The 27,989-nt window shown below is 42.2% G+C and overlaps 1 protein-coding gene across 1 annotated transcript; it reads right to left on the bottom strand.

Annotated features, from left to right (window-relative positions):
- Nucleotides 1–81: 81 nt before the first annotated feature.
- On the bottom strand, nucleotides 82–27,910 carry gas2l1 (growth arrest-specific 2 like 1). Its single transcript, XM_026187761.1, has 5 exons — nucleotides 26,552–27,910; nucleotides 16,616–16,723; nucleotides 8,593–8,689; nucleotides 7,592–7,895; nucleotides 82–4,788 (listed from the first exon to the last, which is right to left on the bottom strand). Exons 1-5 carry the CDS (start codon nucleotides 27,251–27,253, stop codon nucleotides 2,709–2,711), a joined length of 3,291 nt encoding a protein of 1,096 aa, XP_026043546.1. The 5' UTR covers nucleotides 27,254–27,910; the 3' UTR covers nucleotides 82–2,708.
- Nucleotides 27,911–27,989: the final 79 nt, after the last annotated feature.

Raw genomic sequence — 27,989 nt, forward strand, 5'->3', positions numbered from 1 at the left:
TCTGACATGCACTGTAGCACAGAAAATCCAGTCACTGCTGTGCCAAAAGCTACACATGAAAAAATGGCCAGAGCATCATCATAAACTTCAGAGCAAAAGATTTATTACAAGAACAATTTGACAGCATTTTCAAATTCAGAAAAAAAAAAGTGAAACATTGTAGTATTGCTATTTCATACACACAAATTCCACAATGTCAAGCAATCTGTACATTTAACCAAAGTTTTAGTGAAAATGGCATCTGATCACAAACATTCGGATTTTGCTGATTGGGGCAAAATCCAAATGTTTATGAACATTTCATAAAATCCTCTGTAGGCAGAAAGAGCGGATTAGGACAATCAATCGTTTTAAGATCGTAGAAGTCATGGCTCAGTTAGCCTGTACATTTAAAACACCAAATCGGTGTTCGAACAAGCCAAAACAAATGTAAAATAAAAAGAATTAAGAGTACATGTGTAATGTGTTTATACACGCTAAACTGCCCACCGGCTACATATTGCAATCAATGTCGCTCTAACAATACTGATACATCATGAATCATTTGTAGCAGTGAGGAGTCAACACATGATAAAATTACTGTATCTTTAAGAGATGGGACACCATATAAATAAGTTCACTTTGCCTTCAAATCACTCTCATTTTTAACTAACAACATTTCCACTGATTCTGTCTGTTGTCTCGAACTTGAGAAACAGATGTCATGTGAGCCCATGAAAGCTGATTTCATAAATAAATAAATTAGACCAGCACTACTTCCCTCTTTACTTCAAATCTGTACATATTCCCATACAGTATGTACATAAAGATATACACACTCTCCATTCCCAGGCCATGCTCTGTTAGTGTCCAGCAAAAACGATTTTATCAACATTTTCTTTTCTTTGCCTCCACATTGTGTGGAAAACAATCATCAAATATTAATATCAGTTTTTCCTTCACTCAAATTCAGAAGCTCTTGAGATTCTATGGTTTCTGCAGCCCACTAAACAGTACAACCGCTTTCCAACTTTACACCCTTCAACACATGCAAAATACCAAAAAAGCTAGTAATGCAGGCTCTGTAGCTGGAGTCTGGCTTGTCATATTGATGACGATTGTGTGAGAGCTTCACAAAGTAGACTCAGTTTCCAGTTACAGTATCCATTATTCATGCACCCCTGCACACATGCAGACACTCGAGTTAAAGCCAGTCAGTCTTCATCTATCAAACCATACCATGTCATACCAGACCATTATTGGCTCTAATCAGCACCAGGACATTTCAGTATCATATCAAGACAACATTTTCTACCACTGAATAAAACATTTCTCTCTTTTTTTTGCCACTAGATGTCACCATAAATTGCGGCATATTATTGAAATCCATCTGTTAAACAGGCGATAAACAACCGAGGGTATTCAGAAGAAATACATCATATATATGGTTTTCATTATTTGCACATCCACCTCAGGTATAACTTATAAATGAAACTGGCTGGTAATGTTTTTTTTCTCCTTCACATTCACACCCAAACTGTCCAATTATTAGAAACAGTTAAAGATGGCAATGTAGTGTTACCTAACAGATTTTAGTGATGTTTAGCTAAAAACATTCAAAAAAAATTAACCTGTGAAAAATTGTTTAAGGCAAAGGGAATTTTCAAGGCATTTTCAACACCAGTATTGCATAGCTAAGGCTGCACAGCACTGAATACAGTGAATATGTACATTAGACTGTATATTCCAAGCCTTGTCTTTACAAAATACCCACTCTCAGCATGTATTTACACATTCATTCTCTTTAGCATTTAATTCCAGAGTACAGTTTGGTCAGAGGAGGAACTCAACATTTCAAATGTCAGTGACAACTATATAAAATAATATAACCTTCCCCCATGCTCCTCATATTTTTGTTGTACACTCAATGCATTTAAATTAAACTTTTTAAAATTTTACTGCATTAAACATAATCTTAAAAACCGGTGAGACATTAAGCATTCAAACAAAAAGCATCTATCTTGTCTAGAACAGCTTATTATTATGAAAAGCTGACATTGTTAAATAATAACATGAAACAACTGTACAGAAACTGGTAGTGCGCATAATGTTCATAGAGCCAGAGATGAGTGTACCTTAGTCTATGTTACTGAATATTGTAATGTGAGTATAGTGAGTCATATATGAATGTGGACAGACTGAAAACATCACAGTCATCATGCCAGTATTTTCACTATAAGGCAAGCAGAAGTGCTATGGCAAACCACAAGAGGGAGCCAGTCTGCATGACTCAAGGACTAGTGTTTACATCAACCCCTGGCACTTTACCATGCCCCCTTGGTGAGGCACATGGCAGCACATATGCTCTCGGTTTCTATTTCTGTGTATCAACCGTGAGAATTTCACTAGTGACTTATAAATAAAAAAAAAGATTGGCAAAAGCATCCCCATGCACACATTAAAATTAAAAATTACAGTAACTTAAAGACCATTCCTTTGGTAATAAATAATTTGGCTTGAGTGCAAAAAAGCAATGTGAAGCCCTGCAGTTATTCAGGGGAGAACCTAAATGGAGAAAAAAAGGAGCGTTTGACATGCAGTGAAAACAGTCTGTCCGTAGCCCATTTTTATCTTGTTGGGTTTTTTTGTTTTTCTCTTTTTTAAACACAGTAGTTAAAATTCATGACAACAACCCCCCTCCCGTGTACTACCCACAGTTTCGTTTTGTGCTACATCCAAGCTTCAGTGTCCACGCTGCCTGACTGTGTAGGGTAGGCGCAGTCTTTGTTGCCCATGGCTGAGGAACGAGGATGAGGATGGATCATATCAGCGAAGGCCTGGTGCAGGCCCTTGCATGTGGCTTGGCGACTGGTAGGATGGGAGCTCTGAGGAGACAGCGGTGGGGTGTGGCAGGGGGAAAGAGTGTTGTTCGCCTGCAGGTCTCTGTAGCTGACGGGGGTGGGTATGCGCGAGGGGCCGTTTTCGGGCCTGTTGTCAGTGCGGGGCCTGAATCGGGTCCCCAGTTTGTGCTTAGGGATTGGGTCAAGCCTGTTTGCTCTCTTTGGCCCTTTCTTAGCCTCCAGCATTTCTCCATCAGCGTCCCCATTAGTCAAGGGCAAATTTGGTGGAGGTGACTCGGAGCGGGATTCGCTCAAGCTGAAGCACATGGAAGAGTTTTCACTTGAGGAATCCTGGAAGGAGCAGTCCTCAGAGAGGGGAAGGGGAAGAGATGATGGACAATCCTCAGAGGCTGGGAGGTCAACACTCCCGTCACCATTTTCCATGTCATAAGGTAAGTCTGGCTGGTGATTTTCCAGTGGAACATCTCCTTCAGGCTGTGTGCTCCAGCCAAGAGGACCCTGTTGATCTATCATCCCCCCTTCAGGAGGAGAACATCCATGTTCTCCATTCATATTCCCACATTGAAAAGCAGGTTGCGAGGAAATGTCATTCATCAAACTATCTGACTCTGTGTCTTGAAGGCCAGTCAAGGAAGAAGTGATTTCTCTCTCTTCCATGGAGCTGGAGATAGCTGGGAGCTTCTTGTGACCCCCTCCACACTCCCCCCAGTGTTCAGGCTCTCCTTGACTAAAGTTGTGTGGTCCCCCAAAATTGTGTCCAGAAAGTAAATTTAAGGAGTCCTCCAGTGGGAAGTGACGAGGGTTAGTTCTCTTGGATTCCCTGAGGTCAGGAAGAGTTCCCATCTTGGCCCCCACATTCAAGGAGGAGGTGGATGAGTTGGAAGAGGAATAGGCAGAGTCATTGACATTAAGATCAGTGAGTACTGCTGCCGGATGCATCCCAGCTCGCTGCAAGGTGATTCCACCAGGAGCTTTATTAGACACTGCTCTAGCCTGCTGTGTATTGGCAAGATACTCGGCCTCAAAGCTGCGATAAAGATCATGCTCCCTCTGGGGGTCTAGCGCTGGCAGCAACGGGAAGCCAAAGCCCAGCCCTTCCTCCTCGGGTTCCTGGCATTCCAGACCGGATGCGTTCTTATGGTGGCCTCTCCCAGCAGAGCGGGAGCCCTGTGAGGTCCGAGAGGAGCGAGCGGCATGATGATGAGAGTTGCGAGGAGATGAGTGTGGTGAACGTCGCCCCCCTGATGTCACAGGTGGTAACAATCTGCCTTTTCCTACGGAGGGTGAGCGAGGGGCAGGAGGCCTAGGAGTAGTTATGGTCTTCTTGCTGGGACTACTGCTATTGTTACTCTGGACCCCTTTAATAGGTGAGTTAGAGCATGAGGACGATTGCCTTTTGGAAAACCCAGCAGCCATTCTCGGAGAGGATGGGGGCAGTTGTTTGGCCCGAAGATCTTCTCGTCTCTCTGAAGGTGGAGGCTGAGGATCTCTGTAGGAGAGAGCGGGTCCTGGGCTGGCATCACTGGACCGAGTACGGCTGGTCAACTTACTCTGGCTGTGGGACCGTGGACCAAGAAGCCTCCTTGGGCCCTCGTTTCCAAGAGAGCGGCCCCTTTCTGTTCGAGGCAGCCGTACTCCTTCAGAGGAATCTTGAGGTGGGTTGGGTTTGAGTATCGGTGTGAGTGCAGAGCGTTCCCGTGACTGGCTGCGTGCACGAGGGAGTGAGGGACGCAGGGATGGGCTCTGACTTCCGGCTACAGGCCTCTCGATCATATGTTTCCCCTCTTTACGATTGACAAGCAGTACTACTTCTTCACCCGAGCGCCGTGAAGCACCCCCAAGAGACTGGCGCCCCCCGCCTCCTCCTCCTCCTCCCTTAGAGGAGGCCGTAGAGGAGTCACTGTCACCAGACAGACGTCTTGTTAGTGGTGTAATCGTCTCCTTGTTCCTGGAACATAAGCAAGAAACAGATTCATTTATATTTATAATACCTACCACATCTATAAAAGTAACATTTTCTTATTGAGTTTGTGTTCATATCCACAGGCGGTACAGTCTACACGCCTGTGGTAGTATACAACCCCCAAGACACCCCCAGATTTTCGGAGTCACCATATTCCTTTGTACCAGCATGTGACCTATAATGTGTAATATGCAGGGATTTTTGAGTATTTCCAACCTGCCGTTGGTGCACACAGACAGCGTGTCCGACCTCAGGCTCATGTGTTTCTTGGAACAGTGGGCAGTGACAGCCAGAGGGATTACAGCAAAGATGAGAACAAGTGGGGGCAGGATTAGAGGTCTCATAGTTTTTCTAGCCCAACACACACCACTGCGCTTTCCTGACCAGAACACACTCCACTGTCACGCACCAGCAGGACCATCGGGTTTAACTGTTTAATCAGCTCAAAGTTCACATTACGGGAAGGAGAAACTTAAATAGATCCCATGAGTATTGATCAACAGCATACTGCTGGTTATTTAAAGACCTAGCAAAGGCTTTGATATTTGTTTGATGGAAGATTTCAGGCATTCTTACATTTTCTATACAGCACTCAGTCTGTTTCTTAAATAATATTAATAAAGTGTATTTGCATGATTTACTGAGCATAACTTGAATTTTCACTTAAAAAATAAAAGCAGCATGAAAAGAAAGCAGACACATTATTTATTACAACTTAAAAAGCCTATAAGACCATTTCAGCACAACAGCCCACTGTGTTCCTTTGTGATGACTTTTAATTACTGATTTAGAGAGACTTTTGGGCGTCATGCTTGACTTTTGTGGTTTTCCTTCAGAAACTATATTTGTATTTATTCAGGCTTACTAATTTATCTGCATGGAGCCCACCTGTTGACCTACTTCTCCACTTAGCTGACCAGTTGTCGAGGGATAGTTGTCAGATTAGTCTTTATCTTTGAAAGTGGACTCTCCACACACACAGAGTTAATTGAAATGAGCTGCTGCCTTGACGTCTGGTCTGAGCTATCGCTCATAACAGAAATGAGCTGGATATTGGCTTAGAGCCAAAGTAAACCACCATTCAGATCGTAATTATGTTAAACAAAGGCACCCACACACTCTGACATATTCAGAGGTATGTGGAACATTTTTCCAGCTTCATGGATTTTAGACTTAGAAGACTTAGAAGACTTCTATTATACTTTTTCTTCAGTTCCAGTTTAAGTTTCATGATGTTTTTTCACCCGTTTCAAAATTTATAATGGGTGTGTATGGGACGGAATGTTGGGGCTAGAGTGAGACAGCTCAACTGCTAGAGTGAGAGGAGCAAAAAAATTAATCTTAAAATCTTTTTTAAAACTGCTGCTGTGTCCGCAGCGTTTGCTCTACAGGTATGATTTTACCCTCAAAACGTAGCCATGGCTGTCCTCTTTCATCCAATGTGTTTACTATTGTACTAGGTGTTATGGTTCTTTCATAAATGTCACCAATGCACAGCCTCCTCCCTCCAACTCTTCCATAGACTCTAATGTTAAAATGGCTCAGAAGGTTCGTTTGAAAATCAGAAGAGCATGGTGTCTTTACACTGTCACCACGTCCATATAATAAACTCCACAGGCATGAAAACTGAGAATTAGGTAGACTAGACATGGCTGTCGCTCACGGTGAAAGAATTTTGTCAATACGACATGTAGTTTTCATTTGGGAAGAATTTGTTTCGGCCTGACTTTTCTGTTCATTTTAAGCAGCAAAAGTGAGGTGCATGTCTGTGTCGTGTGTATGGAGCCATTGGGTGCGGTCACTATAGCAACCAGGCTCACACCTGCCTGCTTAACGAGCTCTGCCTGCCACTCTGCCAAGATTCATCTTAAACACTTCTCTTTCAACTGCTGCTGTGTCCACAGTGTTAAAGCCATCATTTTACCCTCAAAACGTCGCCATCGTTGTTCTCTTTCCAACATCTTGTCTTTCAAAGCTCAGACATTTAAACTTTTTAAACTGTGTGGATCAAAGTGGAGGGATCACATTTTCTTCATTCAGTGATTCAAAGAATATGACCTTTTAATATTCATTCAGATGTTTTCTGACTCTAAATGTTCTTTTCTCATTTCTTAGGGTTTTCTAATTTACATTTAAAACATTTTCAGCTTTTTTCCAACTTCTGCTTCTGTGTAACCTTCAGCTTTTAGCAGTTTTATCTATTGTCTCTATATCCATATAATAAACGCCATTGATAAAGATCTCAGTATTACCACCCTTTCTCTGATAGGGCGCTTCAGAAGTTTGTGGTTATATTTGACACTGACTTTACGGATCATCTGTTTGCCTTTATATGTAAAAAAAAAAAAAAAAAAAAAGCTGAAGCAACAGTTCCCTCAGTATCGAATCCATGATAGATGATTAGAAATCGAATTAGTAAAATGAAAGGGAATTGACAAATCCTTAAGAGAGCTGATTAAACATTATAATCTCTACCTTGCAGCCACAAGGAGGTGCTGTAGGGTGGCTGTGTGTTACAGATTTATCAGGGCAATGTCACCTGAGATTAGAGAAATCTGCTCTGCTCTAATCTGGGGCTTTCTGGTGTATTTGTTGTGTGTATGCCACTCTTTGTGTGTGCATGTGTGTGTGTCTGTGTGTGTGTGTGCCTGTCAACAGACACAAAATCACAGGTCACAAAAATGAGTATTTCTCCCAGGCTACCCATAGCAGATTCATTTCTTATCATCGTATCACACTTACCCACACACTTGCCTGCACACTTGGGTAGACACACACACGCACTCACCTGAGAGGATTAAAGTGGCGGGGCTCTGAGCGATCTCTTGGCGGCTTTGGGAGAAGACTACGTGCTGCGCCAGAGTCGAGCTCTAAAGAGTTCTGAGGTCGGCCTGGTCGTGCAGAGGAAGATGACGAGGCACACTGAGCAGAGTGGGGCTCCAGGGACCGCCTGTCAGAAGGTTTATAGGGTGCGATGCCATCATTTCGCCAGTGTGGACCCGGGCTGGTGGAGCGGGAGGAGTGGGCGCTCGAGGACTTGCTCTGGGCTCCCTGACCTTGGCCACTAGCTTTAGCCTGATGGTAGCGGTGGGCTGTGGAGACAGATTGTCAACAAGTGGTTTGGAAAGACTTCTAACCAACATTGGCAGACAGCCTGTACAAGGATAAAAGACATCAAGTGGTCAAGAAATACACTACTGTGGCATCTAGCTCTTTATTAGCAGATAAATTACAGCAGCTGCTGCCCACAAAGATGGACTCACTAGTCGAACTAGCCAATCAGACAATGATTTGTCATGTAAAACACTTAGAACAGCTTATAACTCTATTATCTTCAGCATGGCCTCTTACTTTAGATCAGGATGTATACTCTCTCAGAGTTTTAGGCATGAACGTGTCCTAATTAAAGTAGCAAAAAAGTTCAAAGTTGCTGTATAGATGTGTTGTTGGATCATGTAGCAGACGAGTTATTAAAAAGTCAGAGCCTCGAGGTTCGGTATGACACAGACTGACTGTTGATGGGTGACATAACTATTCAAAAAATAAGTCAAACAGTAAAAATCTGATAGATGCAAAGACGAAATTTAGAATTTCTTATATCATGGTTTTATATCCGCAGGGCTTGAATGACAAATACAGTTTTTCAATGATCCACAATGTCTGCCGTAGTCGGAACACAGCAAATCAGATGTGAATCATAATCTGTAATGTATCATGATTTATGTAACCCGAGCCATGACAATAAATGTGTTTTCTAAGGGGCTAGTGGAGAATAGGAAATGACCTCACCGAAAGCAGCACAACGGCACGGGTCATGCTTGTCCAAATAGTGCTCTAATGTGTCCCAGCCCCCTCCGACACGCACCATCACATGGGTACGAAGGACCTGTAGCGGAAAAATAGGAAAAAAAAGAGACGTCAATAGAGAAAAAACATGGACATGCATATTCATACATTAAAAAAATTGCTAAACCTTTGAGTAAACTGCGCCAACACACACACGAGTAAACATATTCCACAAACAGGGCAGCTTGCTGAAGGCTGCCTGGCTGGCCCTTAGTATTACATAACCTCTAGATGTGCCCCTGCATGTGTCCCCATCTCTCCTTTCCCCACAACTCCTCTTTCTCCAGCATCACCCCCAGCTGCTGCCATTATGAGGGGTATTCATTACTATGCCAACCCACAATTAAACAAAGTACGGTAGCATAACAAAGAGCTCGAAGTGTGCTCTGGCCGCTTCTCGCTCATGCCTCTCAGCTGTCTTCCCCGTGTTTTCAGGGGGTAGCAGGGTGAATTTGCATGGAAATAACTCACCCCTGCTGTCCCCCTCTGCTGAGACTTCAGTTATCAGGGAGAGGGGCAATGAGAAGAGGGGGCCAGGAGAGCCATAACACAGAGGGGGTTGGTGGATATGTCCCTTCCTCCCCTCTATGAGGTGCACACTTCCATAGGATCAGTCTCACTCCCTCCAGGCAGAAGCTGCCTTCACCGAAGCAACACTGCTAGCTTGATGTGACAGCCCCGTGGATGCATCCCCCTACCTTGTGTTGTGTAACACAGTCTGCCAGCCACATGTTTTGAAGGCTGTAACCCTGTCTTTGAGGCCACAGAGGGCAAAGTCATAATGGCGAATCTGTGCAAGCCGGCACAGAGTTTATTTCCACCAAATCACACGTTGCACAGCATCGCATCTCCGTGTCCCTGGTCAGAGAGAGGGCACAGACATGTGCGACGAAGTCTGATGCCACCTTCTCCCCAGCACAATCCCCGCCAATCCACTACAAGTCATTTCATTGGCCTTGCTCCGCTACTACATCAAATCCGTAAAAACAGCTGATCTGCTTATCTCTATCAGACGTGGAAGCATAAACTGCTTATTCTCCAATGCTTTGGCCTTATGTCAGTAACAGGTTTATGCTTTCTGTGATGCTGCGAGGCCATCGCGAGCCAGCAGTGAAAAGCAGGGTTGCGCAATGTTCTTAATATATCATCATATTCATCACTGCAGTATTAACAGTTACAAAAAAAAAGATCAAAAAGGTAGAAGGTTGAAAAAAGCGAGGGACAGACTGTTCCTGGAAATTCTGCAGAAGAATATTTTGACTTGGTTTTAATTTACAATAATATCTCTGCTGTATATTCTCTCCCTTTTTCTCTTTCTCGTTCCTTTCTTTATATACATTTTTTTGAACAGTGAAACTTTTATCCCCCTTTTTTTTACCAACTTTTAAAACTGGGTGTCATTTTCTTAAGCATAATACATTCTTGTTTGTTAAACTGATACAGTCATGTGAACAAAGTTTTTATGGGACTCCACGCAATCCTGTGTAAAACTAACTACTTCCCATGGTTCAACAGCTTGTAGAGCGACCTTTAGCTGCAATAACTCAAAGTAATAATTTTCTTTACTGTACATTACCTCCTATTCTGAGATGAGAAACTTTCTGTCTTTTATAAAAAACATCCCAATAAAAGCATCTTGCTGATTTTACTTTGAAAACTGCACAAGCTCTCATGATGGCACCAGATATTAAAAGCCTCATACGATAAATTTCAATTTGTACTGCAGTATAATGACTACAAAGAAAATTACTAGGGGTCTAAAAATGCTATTTGTGCTGTATTAATTTACAGGCTCTGCACAAAGCAACTTCACTGTCGTCTCCTAACAAGAGAAAGGTACTGTGTGTTTAGGATAATCCCCATTTTATCATGTGAGATGCTGAAACATGATTACAGAGATTACACATTTTACGCAAATGCACAAACTACAGCATCACATAGTTCTTTTCATTTCACTTCTCTTTGTCTCGTTTCCATATTCAGTAAGGTTATTACGCATTTCCCCTTTAAAAAGGAATGCCGCAGAACTGCTGAGGAGTCAACTGAGGCTGAATAGATGTTTAGGGACCATGTTCCACTTTAAAAGAGCGCTCAGCTGCCAGATTTCCCAACCAACGGAGGGGTATCACCAGTAGAGAGACCCAATCCCTGTTTCTATGGCAACAGTGAACAGAGACTTCTTGTCATCATTGCGGGGGCGTGATAAACCAGCGTCTTCTTAAATCATGCTGGTGACTTAAAAAATTGAGCTCATGCTTCATTTCATCTGTTGTGAATGTATCGCCTCCCACTAGGGAGCAACCTCCCTCAAGGACAAAGATGCTTTATTGAGCCCCCCGTGTTCATACGGCTGGCTTGCTCACTCGCTTTTAGGACTTCATTCCCTGTTTTCAGCCCGAGATTCTTCTTACAGCCTCGCCAGCTGAATAGGGGTCTGTTGGCTTTCAAGGCGACTGCCCGTTTCCTCCCATCAGAAGAATAAGGGAAGCGTGTTGGGTGCACTTGTAGCTGCTTGAGCATATGTGTAATCTCTGTCATCCCCAGATAGGCGTCAGGGGGAAGGCGGAGCAGCATGCACACAGCCAATCTGACAAGTAAAAGGCTCAAAGCACACTCATGAACACACAAAGCCCATTCTCAAATTTAAATGTTACTTTAAATGGCTGCTGCAACAGGCGAACACATGCTTATGCTGATTAAACTGCTTATAAAACACGTCACACACCATCTCAAGGACTGCATTCGAATTATGCGGAGTCAATAAAGGGGAAGGTTACTGTGTGTATTTTTATCTATTTTGAGGAGGGGGAGGTCTAATATTTTGAGACGACAGTGACTTTTTTTAACTGTTCTCAGTGGCTAATAAAAGCATGTCGAGCAAGGATGTCAAACTCATTTCACATCGAATTTGCTACATTTACTACACTCCACTTTGATCTCCCCTTTCTGTCAGTCTACAGAAATGAAACTGGCAAGACTCTTCAGCCATATATTGTAAGACCTAAATGTTTAAAGTTACAGAAATCTATAAGTTAAGTTTGTCCTGCTTTGCATTTTACAAAGCCATCCAGTGGGCCAGATTGGACTCTTTACCGGGTTGATTCTGGCCCCCAGGCCTTAAGTTTGACATACCTGATTTTGAGGATAAAATTTCAGTTTTCATCCCATGAATTATTAATTATTTCAAACAAGCTAAAAATCAATAAAGGTTTTCAGAAGCATGAATTTAATAACTTCAACATGGTGATTCAATTTTATATCCCACTATAAGTTTTTTGAAAGAGTTGAATAAAAAGGTTAGACTACATCAATGACTTAACCCAGGGATACTCCAGGGAATACTCATGCAGTAGACATCGGGTGCTATTACAGCTCAACTAATCTGAAAAAACCCTCAAATTACATTTGAAAATTACAATTTTAGCAATCTGACAACATTTTTTTTTTAAAGCGACTTAACTAACGGATGAGCAGAAGGCAGAAATCAAAAAAGTGCACCGATGATATTATTAGATAAAAGCACAGATAAATATTTGAATTATTTTTAAATAACATAAAGGATAAACCGTACTCAGACATAATAAACGTCAGCAGTTACTGAAAGTGCTCATGTCACGCTCCCTGTCATTCATTAGTCAGTCAGACCTCTCAGGTGATCAGGGGCAGATCTTTTAACTCTTCCTAGAATTAAACGTAAGTGTAGCGACGGTGCTTCTGTTTACCGAGGTTATGGTTTTCGGAACAAGCTGACTGCTGACCTGAGATCAGTTACATCTGTGTATACAGTTAAAAACAGACTAAAAATCTTGTTAACTACACAGGCCTACACTTGGGTTCTTTTGTGTTAAGCATATTTAATTTGCTTGTAATGAAATGCACAATATAAATAAAACTGCCATTCTTTAGTTTTTACTTGTTTCTTCCCGAGCCTTTTGCATGTGTCTGCCATCACGTTTAGTGCTACTCATCGTATTTCATTGTTACTTCTATCTTTTGGTTATTTCCTTTTTTAATCTGAATGTTAGTTTTCTCATTTGTCTCGTTCAGCTCTCACTTCATGTTTTTGCCTCGATCTCATTACTGTCACCTGTGTCTGCTTGTTTTGCATCCGTGTCTTATCACCAGTCAAATAATGTCTATAGATTCCTCTGTTAAAATGCCATTAAACTCACATTTATAATCTGACAGTGTATTAGTAATAGCCTCTAATGGCAGTTTCCTCCTTTATAACCACTAATTAATTGCATATATGTGTATACTGACCCACGCAACTAATGACAAAATGTTAATGTTGGAGATTCAGAAGCAGAGGGTAAAACCGTGGCTGATTAATCTGTAACACTGCATTTGTATGTACTCCATGACTTCTCCATAGCATTCCTTCTGGTGCACCTGTTTTGGATTACCTTTTTGGACCTCACAGATTTTCAGATTCTTTGTCAGTGAATAAATGCTTTTTGCTTCCATGTCCTGGACTTGGGTCCTTTTCCCAGTGACACGTGGATGAATGGTTTCAATACTAGGCCAACAGCTATGCAGAAATGGTAGAAAGGAGAGTATCCTACCCACAACTGATGGTTATGGTTAGCTGAATGTAATCACAAAGTGTTTTTTGTGTCTTCACATGAAGACTAAAGAACCCATTTATCCTTCATATCTACCAGAGCTGCAGGGATTGAAAAAGGTTGGAAATGATATTTTTGAAAAATGCTATATAAAAATTTAAATCTTCAAACAAAAATGCTGGAAAATTGATTATTGATGCTGAGTCCACATATCTGGAAATGGAAGCTTGCTTGTTGTAGCAGCCAGGGAGCTCTGATTGCTGCAGACATGTAAATAAACCCAGAAACACCCCCATGGTACAACCACGCCTCATTCCCCCTTGTTCCAGGAATGGACTGGTGCCGTCTTGTCTTCCATAAAGCTGCCCTCCGTTTGTCTTCTCCGTAACTGTCCTGTCAAACTGAGAGCTGGAGCCGTTTTATGGATGTTGTTGAATGTTGAATGTGTAAACCGGATGAGTGAGGTGTAGCTGTATGTGGGTGTTTCTGAGTGTGCGATCGGTGCGTTACTCCTGGCTGTCACAATGACTAACGTACATCACACAATTTGTTTTTCAAACATGTGTCACATTTCATTATATAAGTTGACGGTGTTGGCTTTTTTTCTAGGCCAAGGAGAATGCCCACAGAGCACAATTACAACACTGAGAAGAGCCTTGTAAAACACTGACGAGTCAACCCATTTTTAAACACAACAGCTCAGTTTTGTAGTCCCGGATCTGCATTGATTTTTCCTTTTGGTGTAGGACTGGCCTAACCTGTATGTGGGAAAGCAACTACAAACCTCACAGTCTCTAAATTAAGGACACATTACACACAACACATTTGAAAGATGTTTTTTTTTTTTTATCTATAACTCAATATGTATAAAAAAAATTCTCAATTTCTTAAACAAAGATAATTTTACCAAAAATGTAATCATATATTTTACATTACATCTCCTAGTGTGGGCCAAGTGGTGGTTCTAAAAGTGAAAAAAAATAAATACTGGCATTAGAGCAGTCAGGCACGCCTACAGCAAACCCGGAAAGCCGTTCAAAGAGTCCATTATCAGGCTGTGGTACATGTTAGGTAAGTGACACCAAATCAATCTTTGGTATCAGACGACCTTCCTGCACTGTCCTCTGAGGCCTGGTGTCGGTTTAGTGGCAGCTTTTGAACTGAAAACGAGACCAACAGTCCAAGAGAAACAGGCTACAGCCAAGATAAGGAAAACTCAGGAAGTGACCTAAACCTCTATTTGTGTCTGGATGGAAAAAGTACAATCCTGGGAGTGGGCCAGATGAAGGCAGTTCATAAACACTCAAGAGAGAGAGAGAGAGAGAGAAATCATAGTACTGTTCCAGTTTAATTCAGCCAAACAGCTGAGGGATTTCTGCTGGGATATTATCTTGCTCTTCATGAACCAACAAATGATCCCATATGGTGCTACCATATGGCTCCATGTAAATGCTGTATGCCCGCTGTGCTATGTGCCAAATATACACGCACATGTGACAAAATAAAGGAAAAGCCAACAGGTGACTTAGTAAGATGTTGGACCATCACATGCATGCTACATGAACAGCTTCAATGCATCACTTGCATTATTTCTCCAAATCTATAGCACAGGAGAAACAGGAGCAGCGCCATTCTTCCAAAAGTTTGCGCCCTCGTTATGTCTTTTGATGACGTTGCTGTCTTGCCCTCCCCAGCAGAACAGAGCTCTCCGAATGTTAGAGGTCCAGGGTTCAGGTTTTTCTTTTAATTTGTCCCACATCTCTATAGTATGTGGTCGTTGTCAGCTGAAACAAATATGAATATATACTATTCTTCCCTGCAGCTTACCCCTATGTTATAAGCTCCTCCCACTAGCAGGGGCACAGACATGTAGGCGCTGACATTTCGTTTCACAGAGAAATCCAAACATCCCAGGAGAAACTCCAACCCTTAACCCATTTAACTGCTGCATATTATTCCCTTCACAGAGTTTTTCATTCTTTACACCACAAACCTGAATCAGACCATTTCTATAACAAAATGCTGAAATTTCAATGCAGGTTTTTGTCGAACTACACATGCCACATACCTGGCTCTGAAAACCTTAAAAGAAATCGTCCTAATCCAGGTGCATAACTGCTCATGCTTTATTTTTATTTATTTATTTTTAGTAATTTGGTAATAAAACTTAAATCAGTCATCTGATTTCTGAAACTGATTTCTGAAGTTTTCACATCTGACAACGTGACAACAAAGTGATGGTTCCAGAAATATTAGGAGACAGATATTAAATCAGATTCACTCGTATGCCGATGGAGGCATTTACTTAGCTTTTGCTAAACACCAACATACCTGTGTACACCTTTCTGAATGTTTTCAAACATTACTAAATCAGCCAGTGGCCTACATGTCCAAATGACCATTAGACTGCAATATATGGCATCTCCAGCTATTATATGTCATGTCACTGCACATATCATAAACCTAATTTAATCTAATGGATTCTTACATACTTCTGTTAGGCCTACTTAGCTAAGCTACTGTAATTATAGTGTTATAGTTGGCTGCTGAATGTGAGCACAAATAAAGTTTGGATGCTCATTGAAATTTTCATCATTATTTTTAATAATAATAATTAAGGTATTAATCCTTAATAATAATTAAGGATTATTAAGGTAATTATACTATTTACAGTTTTTCTGGTGTGATGTGGTGATCTGGTCTGATCTCTAAGGTTCAAAACAGGACTGTGCTGTAAGCAGGTTAAGTAGTTAATATCAGTCCTATAAACTCCATTCTTATATCTATGCATCAGTGAGCAAGAAGATGAATACAGCATGCTAAGAAACGACAGGTGGCGAGCGTTTTTTTATTAAATGTTATATACTAAAGGATCAATGGCTACCCAAACTGTTGTGGACAGTCGTCGGCTTATTTATGTGTTTAAAAAAAGCAAAACAAAGAGATAGGAAAGGATGGATGGGGACAGGAAGGGGGCCCACAGAGGCTGCTTATGTACAGACCCCAGAATTCTGAGATAAGCTCCTGGGAAGAGCAGAAATGTTGAGGGCAATCCTTTGTAGGACAGGATCTGTGCACAATTATGTAAAACTTGGTTGATCACAGTAGTTTTTGTTTGCCTAAGTGTGTTTTTAATAAAATGGCATTCAAATGAACAACTGTCTAACAAACATTAAATTAACATAAAGGTAAAAGGAGTAGTAAGTCATTAGGTTTGAGTACTTGTACTTGTGATGTTTTTGACTTTCAAAAGTGCCCTCTCAACATTTTTTACATTCTCATGACAAAACTAGTAATGTGGGTATTCTTACACAACAATAAGTAAAATGAAAGCATACAAAGATCTGTATCACAGTGACAAATATCTGATGATGCTAGGGTTTATCTTGGCGATGACTTACTCTGATAAAGATCAGTGCGCTGGAGTCCCCCACTTTGTACTTCCCCTCTGACACCTTGATCATAGGAAACTGAGCTGGACAGGAACACTGCCCCAAAATCTCCCGAACCTGTAAAGGACAAAAACAAAGGATTTTTTTTAGATTTTGGATTATTTATTCTTTGGGCACTTTAACATTTATTCAACAGGACACCAGGGAGCGACTGCGGGGGCACGATCAAACCCAGGCCAGGTGAGCTACAGCAGCAAAAACAAAGCATTTTTAACATTCAGATGAGCCACACATGATGTTTGATACCTAAGAGGAAGCTGATAATGATCCTTTCCTGTTTTTACCAACATGACATCATGATTAGTCACAAACTTGCAACAATGACCAACGCGCTGCTGAATGTGAGTGTTATGTGTCAAAAGCACAAAGCCTCTGTTTTACGTTATGAGAAATGAGCAGTCTTCCTAAGTAGACGAGTGTGTTCGAGTGTGTGTGTGTCATCTTCCTGCCAAAATATTCTCTCCAACCCCCCCACTGGGTGATCAAGCACCGCGCCCCGCTGTCTCACCACAATAAAAGCCTTTTCTCACCTCGTCTTTTCAGAACATTTGGTCATTAAGTTCACCGCTAAATGTCACAAAAAAACCAAGAAAAACACAAACACAAAATACACACTGGATGTGCAAATTAATACTCTCCCTTTCTGGCTCTCTTGGCTTTTTACATGACCGTGTTTGTCTCTGTGACATCATCAACTAGAGGGAAGAAAAGAGCACGGAAACCAGACTAGTGGCGATGATGTCAGCAGGCCGGTGCTGCCAGATGGGGTTTGAATCGAGAGAGTCAGAGCCGGTGCCCTTGCTGTGGTTACGGGTGCTTATTAGGCAAGCAGAGTCAGACACAACTGCAGGGTGGAGTGAGATCGCTCGCTTTGTTGCGCAGGCCTGCCGCTCTTGCTGGATTGGACAACTTTGATGTTTTTCTTGGCGTCTCCGTCAGACAAAGGCGTGTGCGCACTTGTCGTGCAGCAGGGAGAGAAAGTAAAGCTGCAAAGTGGACCGAGGAGAGCACAGAAGCAGGATGAAGGATGAATAACTGCTTCATAGGTGTAAAATCAAGGGGAGGGATGCATGTAGATATTAATCTGATCAAATACCTGATTGTAGCTTCTCCGCTTTAGCTGTTTACTGCACCTTTCATGCTATCCGCAGGGCTCAAGGGATATTGCTTGTTTGTGTATGTGTGTGTGTGCTCGCTCTACCTACCGCATAACCGGTATGGTGTATTCAGAGGATTAAGGTGTCACCTTGTTATTTTCTTGAAATAGCACCCTTCTTCTATCCCGTGCTAATTAAAGAGGGAGGCCTCAGAGCTAAGCCTCACATCTCACCTGCGCCTCTGTTCTGCCTCTCACCTGTTTGTATCGAGGCTCCTTTACTTCTTCTTACTTCTCTCGTCTGCTTTGTTGTAGATCAGCCTCTATTTTTAGCCCGTGCACTGCCTGACCAGACCTATATTTATCTTCTTTTTTTTTTGGTTTTGCTTACATTTCTACAGCTGCTTGCTGCTTCTCTTTTTGTCCGCCCAGTCACCCACTCTTTCATTCTGTCAGTAGGTGGACTAGGCCTATCTGGAAAAACCCTAGTCTGTGTGTTAATGGAAAGACTGCTATGGCAACAGACGCACACATAGCATTACCCTTCCCTTTCTGACCATACAGTTTCCCTTCTTTTTTTTTCACCGCAGCCATAGTAAAGTCTCTCTCCCTTGGTCCTGTTCAGATTAGGTTTTCCTCTTAACGTGTCACATTGAGCACTGAGCAGGATGTACATTTGAAGTGTTTTTTAATAGTAACCCATTCAAAGAGCAGCCCTTGCATTTAAAGTATTTAGTCAGTGGATTCTTTGCTGTGAAATACTTGCACTTCCCATGTCTTCGCTGTGTCAACAATGACAGATAAACTGAAACTAAAACACGCACGGACACAGGCATGCACTGCATATGGTGGGGGGTGGGGGTGAGATGAAAGGGGAGGCGAGAGATGGGGTCACGCGGGAAACATGCGGAAGTGGAGCTGGAACACTGGGGAAGAATTGGGGGAGAAATTATGGATGCCTGCTGGTCTCACGAGAGACGCTTCCAGCGAGAGCTGCAGATGTTTGAGAAGGAAGAGAGAGAAAAAAAAGGAAGATGAGGGAACAATTCACAGCATGCCCCAATACTGGAAATCTCCTGCATCTATCTTAAGATAGGAATGCAGAGATGGTTTTGCAAGAAGACAAAAAAGAATATTTTCAAGAAGGTTTTGTGATGCTTCCTTTGAACTGAAAAGCTGTATTTGTTTCTCTGAGGAATTTAACATTAAGATCACGTGTTCTTTTTAACAATCCCACAGCACAGATCTTGTCCTATCTGCGCAGTATGAGTCAACAGTGTCCTCAGTCCTTTCCTTCCTGACCTGCAAACACTGCAAGGCCAACTCATAGAAAAGGATGAACAGAGGAAATGGGAGCGGAGGAGTTAAAGATGTCTCGGTTTTGTTTTCTGTGCATATTCTGTGCTGATTTCAAATAAAGACAAGTGTGCAACGCTGAGACTTGACTTTGCATCTGAACAAAATGTCATCATCACAAAGGAATGTCCAGGGTTTCCAGTTTTTTTCTACTATTTGTTGCTGTATGGTTTGAAGCCAGTGGTTGTTATGCAAACACACAAACACCAGGTTTGATTTTTTTTCTTTCTGGTTTTGTGGCTCAGGGTTTTATTCAGATGTACTCTCAGATCCATTTGAATAATGGTCTGCTCCCTTCATGAGTCAACACCCACGTATGGCCACACATTTCACCAAACATAGGTGTGCTGGCTCCTGTAAGTGGCCCCTTTTATGAGTATAAAGGGACGGATACTCATTGCTAAATTCCAACAATAAAAAGTGAACATTACAACTCACTTCCCAGGAATTTCTTTCTACAGGGCGTTTCTAGATTTCGACTTTTGAGCCCTCGGTGATACAAAAGCGTTAATAAAAGAGCATGTGGCTCCGAGGTGATGTTTCCAAATGACAGAACAAGACTCTTCTCTTAGCTTATCTGCATGCCCCGAAGCCTGGAAGCTTCCCGGGATGAAACAAGCATGCCGTCAGATAAGAGACAAGAAAACTAGGCCACAAGAGGCTCCTGCTGTGTAAGGGAGATTTTTTGGAACTTGAAGGGTTATTGCTTCACCACCCATAAGCAAGCGCTTCAAACCTTATCCACCTATTAAACCGCTGCCCCGACAGCCTGTATAAATGACTTGTCCGTGGACAACCACGCTTTCTCATAAACTGGGAACAGCTTTCGCACAAACGATCTCGTTAAACAACACGGGGGTGGAGGGAGGTGATGAATGGCTAAATGAATGATAATTATGTTTTCTAATTATGTTGGACCTGTAGCCCAGGGGAATGAACTAAAAGAGTGTTCAGACACAGTTAGTCTCCTGGAGTAAGAGCCTAGCCTAACCAGCAGAGAGAAGAAATGGAAAAACAGTTGGATGAGTGCCCTGGGGTCAGATAGGTCACCTAATGCCCTTACATGGGGAGGAGAAAAGGAATAAACACATTTACAATCATTCTGAAGGCAGCAGTCTGCTGTGCTGTTGAGGGAAAGTGCATATACACACACAGGCTTTAATACCGTTTTGCCGTGAGGGTAAATAAATGCAACACATTCTAGCAAAACCTTTAAACCCACTCAGAAACGTTTGTATTTTCTATTGCTCCTCCGTTACATCTGTTACCATTAGAAGCACTATTATGTTGGAAAATATCATAAATCTACATGTAATTTTCGTTCCATCTCAGGCTCACAAAAACAGTCTTGCTCTTCTACTAATTTCTTTGTTTATTGTCTAGTATTTACTATGTTTTTAACTTACTCGTTTACTGATGTGTTTGTTTATTTATTTCTCAGTCTTGAGTTGTATATCACTTATCTTCCTTGTGGAAAATAACTGATAATGACGCAGGGCGGTACCGCAGAGTGGACACTTGCATCCGGGGAGGAACTTAGGGGATGGGACTGGAAGTGCGGCACCACTGAGGTCTGATTGCTGATAAGCTCGCCTACAATTAGGAGTGTTTTTTATCTCTGACCTGCAGTGCCACGATTTCTTATTTCCTTGCGTATTTGTCAGATTTATGTGTTTCATTTTACAATTAGACAAAGATAAATGATATTTTTAGAACAATTTCATTTATTGAGGGGAAAAGGTTATCATAACCTGTCAGGCCCTGTGTGAAAAAGTAATCCCCACAAAAAATATTCTGTAGACTGACAAGACCAAAGGTTTTTTTAGAAGGTTTGTGTTTCCTTAAATTTGGTTTAAAACATCTGTTTAAAAAGAACTTCATACTAACAGTCAAACACGGTCGTGGCAGTGTGGTGGTGCATCGTAGTCAAAGTCCGGACTTAAATCAGATTGGCATACGGTACTTTAGCGTGCCAGTATCAACGTGTCTAAAGATACCATTTCAAAGTTCTTAGTTCTTTGCTAAGTTTTCTGTTATGTGTAGACACAACACTGGTTCATCATTTAAGTTTTTATGCTTTAACTATTTATAGGTCAGTGTTAGAAGTTTGGCTTCCTGGTAGCACAACATTAAAGTTTCATACAGTACTGTATTCTGTCAAAAGCAGCATTAAAACAACAACTCTGGAACAAAGTGGGAAAGTAAGCATGCAAAACTATAGGCAGCAGCTAGTTGGCTTAGCTTAGTGCCCTGGTTAAAAGCATTTCCACCTCATAAACATGGTGGATTTGTTTGTTAATCTTTATGAAACAGAACTGGAAATATGTGCTTAACATATAATGTTTTAATTGGTGAGCTCCTAAGATCTCAGTAGATGTTTTTTGCTGTTTTATACTGTACTGTATGTTTGCCCAGAGGTGAAAGTGTAATCATACCTGCTACAGGATAGCTATCATTTACTGCTTTAAGGAAATCGTGCTCTGTAAATCAATGCCTTTTTTTTGGCCACATGACAAGCACCCACTTAGGCTGAAGCAATATAAGAGTCTGATGGGCATCATGTGATCTAAGAGCAATAACACCATTATTCAGCTGCTCCAGTCAAAGAGCAATATCATCATTCAGTGCATGAAAATGAATTATCCGGCCAAGGTTGGGCTGATTTGCTGGTTTGTCTCGATGAAGATCAACAACACTCAGCGCTCTCCTTGTGGCAGGCAAGGTTAGAGGAATTTATGTTTAATCCCCACCTGAGACCAGCTTGTAGAGGCTGCAGGCGGGTGCAGAAAATAACCAGCGAATCACTGTTCATACAGACAGAAAGAGGCAGATCAGACGGACACCCAGTTAAGCGATAAACATGCAAACGATCAGCTGATAGCATCAAGTACAACAATAAAGACATAAAGTGGGCATTATGCAAAACTGAGGACTCAGCTGTTCCATGTGCACCGGGCTGTCTGGAAAATAGCGATGAGAAACGAGATGGCGACAAGTATTACTGTGCCAAATAACCTCTGATAACAGCGCACCCCTTTAAAAGCAAAGTCCACTCAGCAAAGAAAGGAGAAAGAGTGAAGGGTGTTTCGCTCTCTCGGCAAAGCATCTGAGTGTGACCCGATGCAAAGCATGACCTACTTTTCCATTTCACCCTCTCTACTGTAGCTCTCCCTCCCAGAGCCACATCCATTCTAGTCAGGTTTAACGGAGTGTACAGTGAAGTCACTCTAGGCACATTTTCTATCATGCCCCCCCCCCCCCCCCCTTGTATACCGCGAATGCACGAATGAGACCATAAGGTTAACGGAGCAGTGTCCATGCATGTAGTCATAACACACACGTTATGTCTTTATCACCCTCCCCCTTTGCCCTGCTGATGTTTCCATCCAAAGATCAAGATGTCAGCCTTTGATTACCTCACTGCCAACAGTAGCTATTCATTTCCTCCTTCCATGCACCCAATGAGACATACGGATCCACTCTTTGCTTCATCATCTCCAGTAGGGACAGATGTGGGGGGATGGGTTGCGAGGGCTCAGTGTAAAAACTGAACGAAGACTGAATGTTGAAGCCCGGGGTGTGAAAAGAAATGAACCAGTTTATATGAGTAAGCAAAAAGAAGCAAAGATGTGGAGTGAATGGAAAAAATCTTTTGTTTCTAAGCTCAATCAATGTGCAACTGCTTAGGTAGCGTAAACAATGCATGTTAGCATCCATAATTTGTAATGATTTGGAATCAACAGATTGCAGTTTGTATAGCTACAACAAGCATATTTTACTATTCAGACATGCAAATACTCGCGTATGAAAAACACCTAGGAGGAGATTTTACTGAAAGACTGTCATCCTATAAATATTTAGGCATTTGGTTGGATGACAGACTTTCCTTTAAAGTGCATATTGGGCACTTTGTGAAAAGTAGAAGGTTAGATTGGGTTTTTATTATTGAAATCTGGACAATTTTAATTTATCAGTTGGCAAAAAAAAACTTCTACAGGTGACATTCTTAAATGTCGTTGATTATGGTGGCATCTGCACGCTGCTTACGTTTCATTGTCTAGACTCGCAGCTTTTTTTAAGTGTCATATCAAATTTGTTGTCGCTGTGTACTTTATAATCTGGTTTCTTGGCCTTCGCTAGTTTTAAAGAGACAACTTCACTGTTATATTTTTATGTACAGCTTCCTTTTATATCTGTGTAAACCCTCAACATCTTCAAACAGCTGCTATGATTTGTGGTGCTCTACTTGGCTATTTTGCATCTTGGTCAGAGCGCATTAAAGCCGAATGCTTTCGTCTCCCTGGAAGAATTCAGAGCTCTCATAAAGACTTCTGTAGCTGAAGTGTGTAACTGCTACTCAGAACCTGGACCTTGAATTTGTATTGTTTTGACTCTGACTTGTTTTATCTTCTTTTATGTAATTTTCGATGTTTAAGTTGTAACGCTGTGATGGTGTGCCTACTTGACCAGGTCTCTCCTGAAAAAGGAAATGTTAATCTCAAGAGACTACCTGGTTAAAAAAAAACATTAAATAAAATAAATAAGAAAAAAGCACAGAGACCTGGAAAAGAGACTAAATGATATCTGTGAGGGTACAATGTGTGTTTTGGGGGTTTTTTTTGCCTCAGCCAATCAATGTCTTTTTCATAATCCCTGTATGATGATGATAGGACAGAAAAGCCCCTAATGCAAAGGATAAACAGTACGTGTGGGTATATTCAGCTCATCTGTGTGAGCCAGCTGCTGTCTGAACATCTTTGGGACTGAGAGGAGGAACATTTATTGCACTCAGAAGTCTTAGTCAGTTACTTCCCCAACATCAAAGTGGAGCACTGGAGCATCAGCCGGAACCTTAACATTGACAGATTAGTGGCAGACTCTGTTGGAGAGGGTGTGTTGAAACCAGGAATGTCAACAGCTTATGCCTATTGTATAGAGCATGTAGTTGATGTGACACATCAACTGTCTGCACTGCGAGTCATTTGTTTACTGAGTCACTTTATTCTTGCATAAGCCAAGTAGTCAGGGACAAATTACAACTTCTGTGACACTTCTGTGATTGCTGAAGAGCCACAGAGGGAGCTGTAGTTTGAGTTATCGTGGCCTGTCTGTATACTTTAACTAATTAGAATAACGACATGTAATCCTATTACCACCACACTTGCTTTGTCTCAGTAATAGGATTAAGTTGATTGACTAACCACTAAATAATGTGTTGAAGAACATCCATACATGCATACTTTTTCTTAACTGCTTATCCCACAGGACCGTATAATTTGAGCCTATCCCAACTGATACTGGGCGAGAGACGTGCTCCATCACAGACACAGAGAGTCATCCACACCAACACTGTGTGGTACTGTGGCAGGGTATTTCTCTGTTTCTTAGCTCAGAGACTTTATATGAAAGTGTGATCTATTCTTTCATAATTGAACAATAAATAAATATCCTGTATCCCAGTCTCATGTGAAGCTGCCTTACAATAAACATTTCTTCATAGATATAAAGCGCAGCTCCAATTTCCTGCTTTTAATTGAAAGTATTACGGGTAAACATGAAAAGATGATATCCTGACTTTAATCAATGATTGTGCGTGGGTATTAGCTCCTTCCACTACCTCACATTAATAATATTTTCTATAAGAATACATAGAAGCTAAATGGACGCTGAACGCTCACATTACCAGGATCTTTCATGACATAAGAGGCTGATAATTAATTGATGATATTTTATCAATAATGCTACTGGGTATGCATAGGAAAGCGGTTTGTGGAGAGGTTGATAAATTATGTATTTATTTATTTGTAATGTAGAAACAAAATTAAGTCAATGTGAATTTAGATTCATCTCTTGTAAATACAAAAGTATCCTGGTGGATAAACTTGTGACTGTGCTTATAGAGGGAGAAGAGGTCTTGAGCCTTGCAGCTAGAACTGGGTAGCAGATATTGATCAAACTATGTAGATGATAATGTGGGTTTTATTTCCTGGTAAACACCCTGTGTCAGAGTGCAGGAAATAAAGAGGTATTCAGTGGAAATATATATTACACATAGTCTGCCACCAACAGCTGATGTAATTAGACAGGATCTGTTACTAAATACAACTCAGCAGACAATATACAACATGCTTGATGATAGTGTACTATTTTAATGTTGCAGCCTGTGGTCTAAGTGCCCCGATCAATTTTTTTAAGAGGATGGAGAGTTTATTCATCACACAGATGATAACAGATAATTCCATCCCTAAACCAGTCAAAAACAGTCAAATCTGTGTCTCGATCACAGCCGAGGGATGCTGTCAGTGTAAAACACGGCAAAACGGAAAAATGGGGATGAGCATCTGTAACTTTCCTGTGATGATTCTCTCCCAAAAATGTAGCTCGCTTGTATAACCCTCAGTCATATGAGCGAGGGATAAGGACAGCGCACATCTTCCTCCACGTGCTCTCTTGTTCTTTGGAGGTCACACACTAAAAATGGCTCTGCATGAGTGTGGCTGCTGACTGTCTCCCCTCCGCCCTCTCTGGTGTCCCTCACATTTTTGGTGTCAAAGACAGACATCAACATGACAATATTACAGCTACCCCCTACTCACAACCTAACAAGCGTGCGTTGTGCTGGGCTGTGCTCATTAGCTTTGCGCTGGTAAGATCTTTGCCTCCATCACATGTTCATGTGCAGCATGCTCTGTCAAAGGTCAACCAGTTCAGCACAATGAATGACAAGAGTTAATGGTTTGACTGCAGAGAAGAGAGAGTGTTTCAGAAGCAAAACTGCCCAGAGGGACATTCCCGGCATCTTGATTGAGCAGATACAGAAATGCCACATAATCAGGAAGCTTGTGATATTGTGTTGATGTCAAGCTAAATGAAAGAAAGAAGTAATACTAAGTCTCAGGGAATTTCTTGAGATGCAGGACCGGTATTTCCAGAAGAATGCAGCCGATTTGACCTGTGACTTTTCAACGCTTTCCTGTAGGAGAGGGCAAGGCACACAGGCCCTCCAGAATTGAAGGAATTTAACAGCACGTCTTAAAACAAACCCAGATGTTTGCACGCACCCCCCCACAGGTGATCTATCAGGCTCCTGTGTTCTTTATATCACTGACATGGTACTTTCAGAGCAAGTATTTCACTTTTGGCACATTTTTGTGTTTTACTGTGGGAGAAAATGGGTCTTCTGTGAGCTGTTAGACGCTGTTTTAGCACCAGTCAAAACAGACCGGTTGATATTTGCTGTAGACCGAGGCCACGTGATGGAAAACCTCTATTATACATTTATACCGGTAATAGGAATAAAGCTTTCCTGCAAATCCACTTCCACACTTAAGACTGAACAGCGTGGGAATTGAGCAGAGGGATCATTAGGCTGCACTTAACCTTCCTCATAAAGCAGTTATGACACATTTTGGGTTTTCATTTGTTAAACTCACCAGTTCATCCAGATTTCGCATGTCACATAAAACTCTCTTCTGCTGCCAGATGAAGGGCTCTGGATCTGGCTCCTCTTCATCCTCCACACTCTTACTGCTTTCCTTCCGGCTGAAACACCTGCTGGGCGAGCTCTGCTTAGCTGGCTCCCCTTCATCGATCCGCAGGCTCTCCTGGTCCCGGATCTCCTCTTCGATCTCTTCCTCCAGCTGGATCAGCATGGGGGCCAGCATACCGAACTTGGACCCACGTCGCGCCACCTCAAGGAGACACAGAACGAAATTCTTCTCGTTGCATTTCTCCACCAAGTCGTTGGTCTCGAACATGAGGACGTCTTTGATCCAGAGCTCCTGCCTGCACCAGGTGATGAAGTTGGACACGTTGTCCCGCGCTACAAACGAGCCGGGGACAACATTGCGAAACTGGAAGCCGACATCTTTAGATGGCAGCTTCATTGCCTGTGCAGCTTCGGGATACTCCAGCTGAAACTCGTGCGCGGCGCGGTTCACGTTGTTGGCGTGCCGACAGAGGACACAGCCCGTCGCCAGCCCTTCCATAAAGGTGTCCGCAGTGATATCCAGATCATACAGGGTGTTAAGCCATTCAGCCAGATCCTCCTTCATGGCATACAGGTATTCCTCGCTGGATTTAAAGGGCCGGATACTCTTGGATGCGGCGGATTGGATGTTGCTCTGATCAGCCATATTGTCGGATTATGTATCAATTAAGTCTACTTGATAATTCCCGATAGTCTCATTGCACAGCTGCGCTCCGAAGCCTCACGCGCAAAGAAGAGCAAAACAACCGCGTGAACGCACCCACGCCGACGTGCCATGAAAGCTCCTTGAAGCCAGGCTTTGTATCGTCACGAGCACATCGGGATGCGGAGCGGCCGTGGCGCATGGATGCGTTTTCCGGATATCTGCGGAATTTGTTTCCTTTAACGAACGCATCGCCAAGTCCCGCGCGAGACCACCAGTTAATCCAGACTGTGGCCGGTGGGTCCTCGCGCCCACAGAAACCCACGTGTCGCCATATCAGTGTGCGAGGCGGTCAGCCGGAGCAGAGTGAAATGAAACGCACTCCGCAGCGCGCAGTCCTCGACTCATTTCACTGCGAACAGGCTCGGCCCATGATGCGCCGCCTCTTGCGCTGAATATGTTGACCTGCTGTGGCTCAGACCAGCACAGCGACTCGGTGGCACATCCCATTATGAGGGATAAACGGAAGAGAGGAAAACTTAACCCCCTGTTTCCCTCAGTGCTGTTTAACAGTAAAGGAAATCAGTGGTGTAGTCTAAGTAGGCTACTCTGTCGGTTTATTTCCACGCCACTCTCGACTTCTGCTCGTCTGCTTCACGGCCTTTATGGAATAACTTCAATATGAATAATAATAAAATGTTTGTTTGTTTGTTTTTTAATCAAATTAAACCAACCAGTA

This window comes from Astatotilapia calliptera, chromosome 12, assembly GCF_900246225.1.
Source record: "Astatotilapia calliptera chromosome 12, fAstCal1.2, whole genome shotgun sequence".
Classification (NCBI taxonomy): domain Eukaryota; kingdom Metazoa; phylum Chordata; class Actinopteri; order Cichliformes; family Cichlidae; genus Astatotilapia; species Astatotilapia calliptera.

What these genes read in the sequence shown, in the direction of transcription:
- gas2l1 (XM_026187761.1), bottom strand. Translation starts at nt 27,253, where the DNA reads ATGGCTGATCAGAGCAACATCCAATCCGCCGCATCCAAGAGTATCCGG. An exon ending in TGCGAAATCTGGATGAACTG is followed by an intron (nt 16,724 to 26,551) that starts GTGAGTTTAACA and finishes TGTCCTTTACAG; the next exon opens with GTTCGGGAGATTTTGGGGCA. An exon ending in CGCCACTTTAATCCTCTCAG is followed by an intron (nt 4,789 to 7,591) that starts GTGAGTGCGTGT and finishes CTTATGTTCCAG; the next exon opens with GAACAAGGAGACGATTACAC.